The sequence below is a fragment of the Halichoerus grypus genome, chromosome 6 (assembly GCF_964656455.1).
Source record: "Halichoerus grypus chromosome 6, mHalGry1.hap1.1, whole genome shotgun sequence".
NCBI classification, from domain to species: Eukaryota; Metazoa; Chordata; class Mammalia; order Carnivora; family Phocidae; genus Halichoerus; species Halichoerus grypus.
The window spans coordinates 68,966,416-68,980,518 of record NC_135717.1 but is presented as its reverse complement, the minus strand read 5'-3'; the positions used below and the strand labels follow the sequence as shown (position 1 = coordinate 68,980,518).

At 43.9% G+C, this 14,103-nt stretch overlaps 1 protein-coding gene across 6 annotated transcripts in view; it reads right to left on the bottom strand.

Moving 5' to 3' along the window:
- The window catches only part of SVIL (supervillin), a 227,787-nt gene that overhangs the window by 25,598 nt on the left and 188,086 nt on the right, over window positions 1-14,103 (bottom strand). For all 6 annotated transcript variants that reach the window (XM_078075322.1, XM_078075317.1, XM_078075319.1 and 3 more), the window contains 5 exons: window positions 8,986-9,133; window positions 5,252-5,341; window positions 5,075-5,161; window positions 3,252-3,429; window positions 768-940 (listed from right to left, as the gene is read on the bottom strand). In XM_078075322.1, coding sequence (XP_077931448.1) covers window positions 768-940; window positions 3,252-3,429; window positions 5,075-5,161; window positions 5,252-5,341; window positions 8,986-9,133 — 676 coding nt within the window. The remainder of the gene's footprint in view (window positions 1-767; window positions 941-3,251; window positions 3,430-5,074; window positions 5,162-5,251; window positions 5,342-8,985; window positions 9,134-14,103) is intronic.

Here is a 14,103-nt window from a genome sequence, read left to right as displayed (position 1 = left end):
AAATGCTATATTTCTAAGAAAAACTTTCGGAAGTAGGTTTCTGAGTGCTAAAGGAAAATACAAATTATAGCAAGACTATTCAAGCTGGCAAATGGTGTATGCCCTAATTACCTCCATTAAGAAAACCACTGTTACAGAACAAGGGAACCCCACCTTTTCAGGTTGAGGAGAGCAGAGCAGCTTAGCCTGAAATGGGACACAGAGCACAGAGCTACCTCCTCACTCCTATTCACCACCTCTACCCCAAGGCCCCAACGCTACCCAGTCCACATCCCCAATTCCAAGGCTCCTGAGGCTCCTGTTAAATGCAATTTGGAAAGCATTGGTTTATGCATTAACTAATAATATGAAAATCTAGGGTTAGGAAAAGCAGTAATTTGGGACATTTTCTCATGAGAGATCACACGATTTGCTCTCGAACAAGATTAAGTGGGGAATTACTGTGTTTGGGCTCTACAGAGCTGAAAATGGTTTGAACTACAAAGCTGAGAAGCATCCTTCTCCTCCAATCTCTTGAAAGAAAACTCAGCAAAACAGGATAATTTAAATTAACAAAGTGAATAGATGCTCCACGCTCTAAGAATTTCTGTGAAAAGCCTTTCCATTCCAGGCGGGTGTGCACGTGTGTGTGCAAACTTACTCATTTTTATTTGATGAGTGTCTTTTGAACACATGATTGGCCTTAGCAAGACAGAAAAGATGATTAAAATCACCTAATCACCAGACCCCAACACAGAGGCAGGGTGGTGGTGGTTTCATATACTCACTCTTTTCTACTTTCATCCGCTTCGACTCCATGAAGGCAACGTTTAATCTCTGCTCCGTGTATTCTTGAAGGAGATCTTCTCTGGCTGCCAGCATTTTCAAGGGATTTTTGGAAGCCTGAACCCGACGCTTGGGCCTCACTGCGCGCTTGTGCTCGGCCACAGAGGAGGTCAACCTGGGGAGCAAAGTGGAGTTGTAGTCTTGGTCTGCATAGCCTCCACGCCTGCTTTATTTGGGGGTCTCTGACCTGAAATAACAGTCTCTACAATTTTATTTCCTGATTTCGTTGTAAGTCTTACAGTTCCTCCTCCTGCCTGCCACTCCCTGACATGGAGACAAAGAATCTTGGAGATGGGGGATTCAGGCCCATTTAGTCTTAAGATCCCCGAGGCTCCCCACCCCCCACACCACACCCTGTGGTTTCTGCTTGGAGGGGCATCTGGTGCCACATGGGACAGCTCATTCTACTACTGGATAGCTCTGCAGGGTAGGAAGTTCTTCCTCACCCTTATCACACCCATGAACTCCTCCTACTTCTCCTGTTGGAATATTACACACGTCTACTTCTTCTGTCCCTGGGGAGCGCTTCAAGAATTTATAGCCAGTCATTGCTTCTCGATTTCTCTTTCCTCCAGACTAAACGTTCTTTTTACACAACTGGTTTTCAGTTTCCTTAGGAACTCCCCCACAACTAGCCTCCTCTCAACCCTTTGCACCTTTCTGAAAAGTAACCACTGCTTTGAAGAATATATTGAAATAAAATAGGTCCAAGAAGCCAACTATAACTTCATACACGGACACAACTCTCTGGGGGCAGACCAGACATGGGGACGTAGGCGATCCAGTCACATGGTTTCCTGACAGATTCCACTCCTGCTCTCAATTTCCAACTGCATGGCCTCTGTGCTATTATATATAATATGGTCCTCTGTGTGAGAGTGTGTTTATAAACATAGATATAGCTCTATAGATATAACGATTTAAGCAATGACATTTGGGTTGGGAGAAGATGAGAAATGGTTAAATGCCTGTGTATGCAAATACACCAAATTTCATTTAAAGGCGGGAAATGGCAAACTGTTCATTTTTTAAGATAGAAAATTGAGAAAAACTGAAAAAAACGAGAAATATGCAAAAAATGTATTTGGAGCAGCTTACAGAAAAATGTATGATGACCCCACAGTCTTCTGGAAGAGACAAATGTGTTCCGTAGCTGGGGGCGTAGCCTGCCCAGCGTATACTGTCCCTGGCTTCTGGTAAGAAAACCTCGACACTGGCTCTGGGGCATCCAGAGACCAGCTCTGGCCAATCAGCACCTTCTATCCCCTTGGCTACAGTGATTGCTTTAGAGCTGGGCTCGGGCCCTAGAAAATCAAGCCTGGAACTTGGGCTGGAGGGAACTGTGAGAAGAGAAGCTGCCGGTGCTGGAGTGGCCGAGGAGGTAGCCGAAACACCCACAGCTGGGGTGGCCATTGTCCGCCACCTGGTTACAGCTTGGCTGCAGCAAAGCAGCCCAAAGGAAAACCGGCAAGAGAAGAGAACTCATTCTGAGGAGCCCCTGGAACCTAGTTCACACCTTCACTTTTCAGTGAGTGAACCTATAAATCGCTCCACACCTCTCTTTTGCCGAAGTCCGTTTGACTTGGATTTCTTTCTGGCACCTGCAACTGAAGGAATCCTAAAACCATAATTGCTTTCCTGAGGTGGTTTAGTCATGACCCTGGGTAAAGAGCGACCCTTGGTCATCACTGAGAAGGCTCTCAGATCTATTCATTTCATGAATTATTGTAAGTTAAGTAACACGCTTTATTGATTTTCTAGTTCATTGTAGGAGTTTGAGCCCATGTGATCCAAATATTTTTCAAAGTTACGAGTAAGAGTTCAACATGTCAAATGAAAGACAGTATAGAGACCTCTCGCTAAATTTAGGTTCATCTAAAAATCTGCAAAACAGGGGCGCCTGGGTGGCTCAGTTGGTTAAGCGACTGCCTTCGGCTCAGGTCATGATCCTGGAGTCCCTGGATCGAGTCCCGCATCGGGCTCCCTGCTCGGCAGGGAGTCTGCTTCTCCCTCTGACCCTCCCCCCTCTCATGTGCTCTCTCTGTCTCATTCTCTCTCTCTCAAATAAATAAATAAAATCTTTAAAAAAAAAAATAAAAAAAAAAAATAAAAAAAAAAATAAAAATCTGCAAAACAATATTCAGTTATGCGAACAATCCAGTGACATTACTTTTATGGACCAGGGCAAACATCCATGGCACACGCTGTGTTCACCGACCTTCTGCCCCAGCGCACATCTGTCCTGGAGCGCACGTGTTTTATCTACCTCACGTGTCTGGCTCTAGAGAATAATCATGTGTCTGTAAGGAAGGTCTACGGCAGAAGGCGGTGACAGCGAGAGAAGATCCTCGTAGAGGTACCGTGTGAAGGCTGACGAAGGAACCAGCCATTCTCAGTGGTGAAAGATGGAAACTGAAATAACTCACTTAGGGGCATAAGGATCGAAAATGACATCGAAATCCTCGTCCAGCTCCACGGGGCTTCGAGGCACAGTGTCATCCATGCTGCGGTAAAATCTGGCAAAGGTCTCGTCATCGTCCAGCTTCATCACCTCTTTCACAGATTTACCAGTGACCGTGAGTACAGTCTCCTGCATCCCACCAACTACCAACAGATGAAGAGAATACATGACATCAGATTTGTGTCCAAACACGACCCCCCCCAACTACACAATATCTTCAAATTTATTTCCCCCTACATTCCAGAAGTGGAGAGAACATGACAGTGAGGCCCAGGGTCCCATGAATGCTTCCTGGGCCTTCCTTGACTTCTCCCGGAAGGACTGCCCATCTTCAAAAAGCTTGCACCACGCAGGTGGTAGGAGAGGAGGCCATGAAAGCCCACCGAGCATTTCTGAACTACTGGAGGCGGAAATGGCCTCAGCCTCATTCTAGATCAGAAATCGGTAAAAACTTTTTCTAGAAAGGGTCACATAGTAAACACCGTAGGCTGTGCTTGGGAGGCTATATGGCCTGTGTGGCAAGCGCTCACCCCCGCTACTGTGAGCATGACCTCGTTCCAAACAAACTTCATTAACGAAAACAGGTGGAGAGCTGGAATAGTTTCCTGACCCGCTGAGCTAGATCACTGTTCCATATATGCAATGAGCTTCGAGTTGTTTGAATTCCTTGCCTTGCCAGTTTCGTTATATTACACTTTCATGTTCCTGGTATAAAGCAGTCGTCTACATTATCCCCAACCTATTAGGAGGTCACTGTCAACAGTAGCGACTCCCAGTGCTTAGTATTTGATTGGTTTCAAGTACTGGACATTTTTTTTTAAAGATTTATTTATTTATTTTGAGAGAGAAAGAGAGAGCATGCATGCAAGTGGGGGGTAAGGGCAGAGAGAGAGGGAGAGAATCCTCAAGCAGACTCTGCACTGAGCACGAAGCCTGATGTCAGGGCTCAATCTCATGACCATAAGATCATGACCTGAGCCAAAATCAAGAGTCTGAGCCACCCAAGCACCCCTCAAGTACTGCGCATTTTTATTAAGAGATGACGCTAGTTCTGCATATTATTCCTTTACTTTGTATACTTCATGGACTTTTGTACTGAAATATTTATTTCAACATTTATTCAGAAATCACTTGCAATACATCATCTGCTACCTTATTAGAAACTGACAGATAGGGGTGCCTGGGTGGCTCAGGTCTTGATCTCGGGGTCCTGGGATTGAGGCCTGCGTCGGGCTCCCTGCTCAGTGGGGACCCTGCTTCTCCCTCTCCCTCTGCCCCCTGGCTCATGCTCTCTCTCTCACTCTCTATCTCAAATAAATAAATAAAAAAAAATCTTAAAAGAAAAAGAAACTGACATATACAATTTTAAATTTCATCGGGTGCGAGATCACATCGATTTTGTGTAATACCTGCTTTCAAGTATAAAAGCAAAATTGCTGTGTTCTCAGTCCTGATTGGGTGACATCCCAGGGACTAAGACTCAAGAACCAACCTTACTGGAGGTCCCCAGTCTAGTACAGTATGAAGTGCATCAGACCTGGGTAATCCAATCATTCCTGACTTCCTTTTTAAAATGATAACAAAGGTAATGCTTTCACTATAAATCGGTGAAGTCAAATAGAAAGAAGACAATTTAATGGAGAAAAAGCAATCAGAATTGTGATTTAGAGACTTTTGAGAGAGAAGCAGGGTTTTCTTTTTAGGTTTCTTTAGCTCCTCATTGAAATATGAATCGCAGTGAGCTACGAGCACAAGACCCGAAGCTGCCCTCTGGCTTCTGGGATGTACCTTTGTTATTCAGCCTTCTTAGAAAGGTTTCCAGCCTGTCCAGCTTCAGGTCCGATTCCAGCTGCATGTCTGGTCTGGCTTCAATATCTAGGCAAGCGGGAACCATCCATGAGAGAGTGTCACGGGGACTCTTCTGGTCTTAGACCCACGGGCATACCGGGTGCCTTGGTGACTTACCTTCCAAGGGTTTAGAAACTGGTGTGGTGCCCCTTGTTTTACTGCAAATAGGAGACGCTACTGGAGTTATGGCTGTGGGTGACGCCAAACCTGCAGAACATCAAAGAAGCTAGTTAGTATCTCAGGATCATTTCTGGAGATTCCCAGGACCCTGCTGGATCTCCATCAGTCCCAACGTAGACCTTACAACGTATAGACTTTACACGCATGCGTGCGTGTGAACATGACGTACATCCGGCAGGTACTGTGGCTATGTAGGACAACTGCAGATGTAGACACAGTTTTGTAGTTTCTAAGGACTACAGTAGCTGAAATGGCAGTGAAGCTGCCACTCCAAAATGAACCATGGAGACAGGTGAGGAAACGTGCCCATAACACGTAAATGGAATAGAAGAGTGTGTAAGGCATCAGAATATACTTGAACACATGGAGTTGTGAGTCCTGAAGGCCTTTTAGGGTGGTGGAGGTAGGTCAAGAGAAAGTATTTTGCACCACGTCCCACAGAGGAAGTGGAGAATGGGCCGTGTCACACCAGCTGCCAAGTGGCCCCTGGCACTGGGGTCCTCCTGCAGGCTGAGACAAGGTAGGGGCAGTTTGGCCTTTGGGGACATCAAGCAGAGTGTGATTTTTTTTAAGATTTTATTTATTTATTTGACAGAGACAGCGAGAGAAGGAACAGAAGCAGGGGGAGTGGGAGAGGGAGTAGCAGGTTTCCCGCTGAGCAGGGAGCCCGATGCGGGGCTCGATCCCAGGACCCTGGGATCATGACCTGAGCCAAAGGCAGATGCTTAACGACTGAACCACCCAGGTGCCCCAAGCAGAGTGTGATTTTATTGAGTAACAGCCTAAGGAGTACTAACCTTTTAGAAGAAAGACAAAAAAGAGGATACAGTTAAATTGATCTATGATTGCTGAAGGGTTGTATCCATCTCAGGTGTGGCTGGGAACTAGCAATATGCTTTCACATACATTTAACAAGAAGCGGGGGTGGGGGGGGTGGGGATCTTTTAAAAGTATAAAGGTTAGGGACACATGAAAGAAAGGCATTCCAGCATAGAGAGGGTATCTGGTTGGAACAAGAAACCTTAATAAAGACAAAGATGAGTACTTTTTCCCTCACCTACGTAGAAGGGATTGCAAAGAAAAGTGTTTAGTGCATTTACAAAGAACAAGATGAGATGTTAATGTTCTTTGTATTCATTTGTAATAGATGTGAAATCATTAGATGACATTGCCACTTTATGCATATCCCTCAAAGAACAGCATTTGCAGAACATGTAACTCACTACTGCTCGCTAGGAAAAATAAATGAATGAATCGCTCTGCTCCTTCCGTTAGCTGGAGAGGGATGTATAATAGCATAAAACTTTTAAAGAAAAATACTGAAATGTGGTTTAAAACTTCAGTTTTAGGTGCTATTCTAGAAGTATTTCTTAATAGGTACATATATTTGCCTGATGATGTCTATAAAAATTAAAACATTTATTTCAGTTACCAAACCCACAAAAGGTTTCTATCGGTGAGAAAGCAAACTTTCTTGGAAGATAATAAAGTAAAATTTGGTATCACAGGCAGTACAGGTACCGTAAATCATCACCTACTAAAAGGAGGTAGAGCTCAGGGAACTGGCCCTCCGGACCGTCGGGGCGCCCCCTGCTGCCCCTTCAGGCAGCAACACACGCAAGAGCTCCTGCAGGTGGGACATCCCTTTCCCAACTATAGGCAAGGGTTTCTCCCTAATGGGGGAGGGCATATAAATTTAAATGACAGGACACTGTTAAACAAAGCACTCCCCATACCTCTTCTCAGTGATTCTACCTGCAATAACCAGTCACCTGGTTATGTCTCTTCAGAGACATTTTCATAGCTCTCTTATTCAAAGGCGTATTTTGAGCACTTTCCTTTCAGAGAATCATAGAATACCACAGGAACTAGAGTACCAATTGTTAGGTACAGTCTAGGAACATCAAAACGTCTTAACAAAGCGAGGGGAGAAGAGAGTCTTCTGGAGTGAGGGAATGAAAATCAGGGTACAGCACACCTCTCAGCAACTCACTGATATGCAGCAACCCGCTGAGCTGAGAAGTCTCTGTAGCTGTGGCGAAGGGGCTATTTTATTCTGCAGTGTGTGAGTGTAGCACACTGGATGCCATATGACTGCAGATCAGAAAGAGCTGATGATTCCAGTGAAACATGTGGTAAAAAATATTAGAAAAACAGGATACAGTTTTTTCATTAGATTAAAAGTACAAGAAAATTATTTCCTGAGCAAGCCATATAGCACCTGTTAAATAAAGATCCTGGATTTGTTCAAGAAATGTGAAAGCAAACTCCTGCGCTAAGGGATAAGAACTTCTCTAACCTTGTTCTCCAAACTGGCATGAGAGCAAATCCACTTCGCCTGACATCACTATGCACAAGGGCAGTGTATTTGGTAATAAGGGCCTGCTTACAAATAAACGGTAATTTTTAAGATGGAAGAGGAAGAAAGAAACCAAAGTAAAAAGTTATCGGGATGAAAGTCCAGGCTAAAAGTTGGAAGATCAGAACTCTGGTTCAAGTTCCCAGCTTGAGTTCTTAACCAGCATGGGCCTCAGGGTCTGCTTTTGTTAACACAGGGATGGGGCTCAGGCCAAAGTCGTTTAACATGAGTATACAGGTCTGTGATCTGATGAAGAAAATACGCAATGACTACCTCGTTCGGTAGGAGCAAATTGTCTTCTGTTTTCTTCCACCAAGATTTGAGTTAATCACAATTCAGGGTTTCCCTGCCCTTCCTTCTGCAAATATTTATTATGCGCCTACAGTGAGTTAGGCACTATTTATAAGTGAGGATTCTGAAAGGTTTCCAGGAAAGAGAAGCATGAACTGAGAAAGCTGATGACAACGTACGTTAGCTCTAAGTGCGTGTGAGCGCTTTTATCACCAAGTCAGGAAATTTGTTTTTAAACAATACCTTAGAAAATGAAGGTATATGCAGATAGGTGATGAAGGGACCCCAGATTTTAACCATTTCCCACCAGATAGGGAGCCTCACAGATTTACTGACCACGTGAGGCATAAAGTGACTTCACTGACCATGTGAGGCATCGGTCAATTTCATAAATCTTTCAATACTGACTTCAAATCAATTCTAAGAACTCAGCGGCAAAGAGGTGACCGTCTGCAGGGAATCCCACTTCCTCAGAATGGCATACATCTTTTAAACACCTATTAAAACCGATCTGAAACTAGGGCTTTGCAAGCCGGCGAACTCTGGTTTGATGGAAAGGGACCTAGAAATTACTCTAAAAAAGAGAAGACATAAACTCGTTCTTCATTGACAAAGGCTTATTTGGGTTAACTGATTGCCAGATGGCAAGAAAATGAAAATAATTTAAAAGCAATTATGGGAAAGGACTAAGATTCGTTAGATGATTTGCAATTGCTTTTTGAAACCTGCGCTCAACTTTCAAATGGCTAAATTTTGAAATGTGACTAACTGAATTATACTTCCTACATAAAGATGATGCTATTTAGGAAGAAAAGGTTTTCAGTAGGAATAGCTCACAAAATCTAGCCAGAAAACGTTTACACAACTTCAATAAGAGTAAAAACTAAAAAAGACCATGGCTTGATTTTTTAAATTGAGTTATCACGTGCCACCCTCCCCTCCACGGGCAACAGAGCGTGTGCCCCCCCCGCCCGCACACCTGTTCCCACGAGCCCATGCATGCACACACACACATTCTAACCTTTCTTCACCATTCTGCCAGCCACTGTAAACTGGGTGGAGTCATTGGCCGCTCCTTTGCCTCTTGTCTTCCAGGCTTCTTCTCTTACAGTGATGAGGTGCTTCCTCTCTTCAATAGTCATCTGGCTCTCTCGACTTTCTGTGACCCGCTGTTTACGAAGTGTGCCAAGGAGAAAACGGGACAGGGAAAGGACAGAGCTGTGAATTTCAGCATGCAGCATTCTGTGAGCCGAAGAGCAGGCAAACAAACAGGAGCGCTACACTGTCCAAAAATGTCCGTAACCGTTCTAGCTGAGATAGGTTTGGCAACCTAACTTCCAGCTTGGGTGAGAGATCACCATCAACAACACTGAAACTTTAGGTTAAAACTTTGATTTTTTTTTTTCACTCATTTGTTTGGAATACTGGAACACCAAAATGATACCTTGTACAAATAAACAAAAAGAGACACTCTCTTCATGCCATCAATTTAAAAGTTGCTCAGTTTTACTGAGCTAGCTAAACTCAGCTGATTAGGAAATTTTATCCATCTATTCTCACAAAAGACATGGTCAATCCAGAAAATCTTACCCACATCCGTTCACGAGGACCACGGTCAAGTATAAAAGAGAGAAAGCTGAGTATAGGAATAAGGTGTGCTACAAGAAGGTTTTCTGGAACTCAACATGCTTTCTCCCAGACAACTCTGTTACGTGGGCAGTTAGGGAAGCAGGTCAGCCCCCAAAAGGGGCGTCTGGGTCACAGTGTGCCTGACACTGAGGATGAATCGTGCTATGGACGTAACCTACATACAGACTAACATCTCTACCTAAAAGCTGCTTTCAGAAGCTTCTAATGGGGTTCTGGAGATACCTGCCTCTTCAGTTTCCAAGGCCTTGGTGAATTCATTTGGCCTGGGAGGAAGAGGCTTTGGGGATTGAGGGAAGGGAGGAGAGGGGAGGAGTGAGGACGGGACTGGGCTGAGGTGAGAGGAGGAGGTGCAGGAAGAGGTGGAGGATGGAGTGCAGCGGAGGGGAAGGGGCGTGCCAGGGACAGAGTGTGGATGACGTGGCGGGCGACACCAGGGCGGGAGGCCCTCAACGCTGGTAGGACAGAGTTTGCTTTCCCTCCTCCTCCATGCTGTCCCTCCTCTCATTACCAACCCCTCTCAGAGTTCCTTGGAATTAGGGTCAAATTAGGCACAAATCATGAGGGGGAAATGAAAGAAAGGGGCTTTTAAATTTTTTGATAATTTTTTATTTTGATAAAATTTAAAATTTATCAAGTGGCAGGGAGCATGGGACAGGAAGAGAGGCAGGGCCAGGTGCTGTGGGAGTGAGCGCTGAAGAAGGAAGAGAGGAAAAGCCTCCTCCCCAGAGCAGAAGGAACTTCCCTCGCTCGCTCTGCTGCCCACCGCAAGGTTCCTTCTATGACAGGGGCCCTAAAGCTGGTGTGGCCTCCTGGCTCTGTGCTTTGGCTTTAACCTCAGCGCCTTCTCAGACCTGAGGTGGGCCATTCCTGCTGGGGCTTGCCTTAACCTCTTCTGGCAGGTTCCCCAGCTCTTCTTCCCTTGTTAGGAGTTTTTCCTTGGATAAGAAGCAACAAAGGTCCATGTAATCATAGACCTTCCACTGACCAAAGTCAGAAAACCAGGAGAGCCCTGAGGGGAAGTCCATGACTTCCCTGACTTCCCTTAACTGACCAACAGAAGAAAACTCTTCTAGATTCATTCAGCAAGAAAGTAGAGATTGGCAAAGTTCATCTTCCTAAAGCACTGGAATGATGGAAGGTGATACAGGAGAGGGTTCTTTCTTTCCTTTCCAGGAGAGATGGGCATAAAACATATCTGCATGGGCCACATTTGGGTTAAGCCATGAACATGGACTTCTCCATCATCTAGTTCATGAATCCTTTACAGAATTCTTCTACGGAGCAACACAGCCAGAATTGATTTTGAGATGTTTGGTAATTTAAATTAGGTTAAAAACTCTTTTCCTGAAGGGACAGTGGGGGCTAGAAAGGACTGGAGGGGAACAGACACAGCTGGAAATGGGCTATGGATTAAACACTGCATCAGTGTTACATTGCCTCATCTTCATTGCTGTATCGTGGTTACGGAAGCGAGCTTGACCGAATGTTTGTGTGCCCCAAATTACGTATGTTGAAACTTCATCCCCAGTGTGATGTCTTAGGAGGTGAGGCCTTTGGGAGGTATTAGGTCAGGAAGGTGGAGCCCTCCTGAAGAGGAGTAACACCCTTATAAAGGACACCCCAGAAGGCTCCCCTGCGCGTCCCACCATGTGAGGACAGTCATCATGTGAGGATGCAGCGAGCATCAACAAAGAGCAAGCAGGCTCTCACCAGACACAGAATCTACTGGCAGCCTGATCTTGAACTTTCAGCCTCCGGAACTGTGAGAGATCAATTTCTGTTGTTTATAAGCCACTCAGTCTATGGCATTCTGTTAGGGTAGCCCCAACCATGTATATCATGTATGTGTATATGAGACAGAAGGGGAAGGGGGAAGTCAGCAGCGGTGGCAGGGGACGGGGTGGAGGGAAGAGAGGAGACGGGGTGGGGGCGGCGAGCGAATGCTAACAGTTGGTGGCTTTGGTAAAGGGTATATGAGAGAGCCCTATCATGGGCCCTTTTTTGGTAAATTTTAAATTTTATCAAAATAAAATATTATCCCAAAGTTAAAAACCCTTTTCCTTCACTTTTCCACTTAAGACTGGTGAGATGACCCTAATTCCAAGTAATTCTCTGAATCAAATACTCTTATTAAATAAACTCTGAGATTGACTTGCCAGGAAGACCTCATCAAAATTCAAAAAAAGATAATACATTTTCTTTGAAAATGAAGTTTCAGGAGTGAATTTTAATCAAATCAGTGTAGCACTTGGCTTAAAACATTTTGAAAAATATCTGAAGTGCCAAGAAAGTTTTCTTCTCCAAAGATCCAGACATCATTAGTTCTGCCGAACTTGGTAACACATCTCCAAAGTCCCAGGTGTGGTGGCGGGGTGTGGTTCATGACTCAAAAAAATGGCATCCCCGAATCTACAACTCCATTTCCCAAAGCACTCAGATTCCCCAGGAGCTCCTGCAGGAACATGGAAGCTACGAGCCCAGGAATGATACAGCTGTTAGAAGCTTCCAGTAGTTTGCCAGATCTTTGTCATCTGACTTCAGATGGCTCTCTAGTGGGGTAAGAAATATACAGCTTATTTATCCCCTGAGAAGATTAATACAATTTCTCACAAGCTGCTATTAAACTTTTGAACTCAAAATGTGAGAACAAGACACACATCTTTGTCCATTGACTTTTTTTTAGCTTTCCATTTCATTATTGTCTTGTCTTGTTTTTCCCTTCTAAGTTTTTCTTTCCTTGTTTAGAGAAGGACGTGGTATATATTATAATAAGTATTGTGCCATTTTCCAGGCTTGTCTAGGTTTAGCTGATGATATTTAGGATTGACTGGAGTAGTAAGAGAGTTGGGACAGAATATGAATAGAGGCCCTACTCTATCTGTCCTCCACTCTTTCAAATGCAGATCCCATGAATGTGGTACAGAGAGATGGAAACAGTGAAGGGAAGGAATAAGCATCTGCGTGTACCTGTGTGCGTGTGTGAGCATGTGCGTGTGTGTGTGTGTGTGTGTGTGTAGAAGGCAGTGAAACAAGTGAAAACAGCTGGACAGCTGGGAAGGAAGGCAGGTCTTAGGGATGGCAGGGACTTGGTAGGACACAGTTTGAAGTTAGGCAAAGGATCAATCTGCAAGAATGTTTTCATGTCACTGCATCATTACTGATGGGTTTGCTTCTGTATACCTACTGAGAATGCATACTGCAACTCTTCCCACATGTTGCTGACACAGAGAGGTGATACAAGAAGAGTGAGCAAATCTAACATGTTTTCCTAGGATTAGTACAGATTTAAGGGTAAAATTCTTCCACAACTGGAGAGCTTCATGGATAGAAAATACTGTGATCTGGTTTTTAAATTTTTATCTTATTCACATCTAGTTAAACTAAAGAAATTATAAGAGCACAGATTAAGTAGTAGAAATAAAGTGACAAATCAGTACTACTTACTTTTTTTTTTTTTTTTTAGAATTCTGTGTACTGTTAAAGAATTGTGGCTTCGCCCCCTGCTTCAGTGATTTCAGTCCCTCGTCAGCGCACACAGCCTTCAATGGCTTGAACAAAACATGGAGAAAGATCCCAACTAGGCTTAGACCTCCAACTAACCATTGTCTTGCCACCATCTACCAGCAACTCAGATGAAGGGAGAGGAATACAGGGAAATCTTCTTCTGGTACAGTTGTGAGGCATGTGAGGAAGAAGGAAATGCACGTGAAAGCCCAACAAAGGGACAAACGGTCCATTTAGACAGAACATGTATGCTGTTGTAACACTCTATTTTCTTTTCTGAGCCTCTGCATTAGTGAACACAGATACCAGGTCTGTGGGAGGTAAGAAGTCTCCAAGAACACTGATGAGGTAGTGCTACAAAGGCTGGTATATAAAATGTTTATCTGAGAAAGTTGTCAAGATATAAAAATACAGAATTTTAAGGCTATTTTAATTCTGAAGTGATGAAACATAAACTACCTCTCGTACGTGGTATTTTTCTTTAAACTTAAAAATGCATGGAGAGATATTCCATGTTCATGGATTGGAAGCTGCAATATTGTCAAGATGCCAGTTCTTTCCAACTTGATCTACAGATCTGGTGCAATTTCAATCAAAATCTCAGCAAATTACTTTGTGGATACTGATGAACTAATTCTAAAGTTTATATGGAGAGGGGGAAAGACTCAGAACAGCCAACGCAATAACAAAGGAGAAGAACGAAATTGGAGGACTGACACTACCTGACTTTAAGACTTACTATAAAGCTATAATAATCAAGACAGTGTGGTATTACTGAGGAAAAAAAAAAAACAACAGATCAGTAGATCAATAGAACAGAATAGAGACCCTAGAAATACACTCATACAAATATACTCAACTAACTTTGAAAGGTCCAAGGCAATACAGTGAACTTAAGACGTCTTTTCAACAAATGGTGCTGGAACAACTAGATATCCACTTCCTGAGGGAAAAAGAAAATCTAGATACAGAATTTACACCCTCC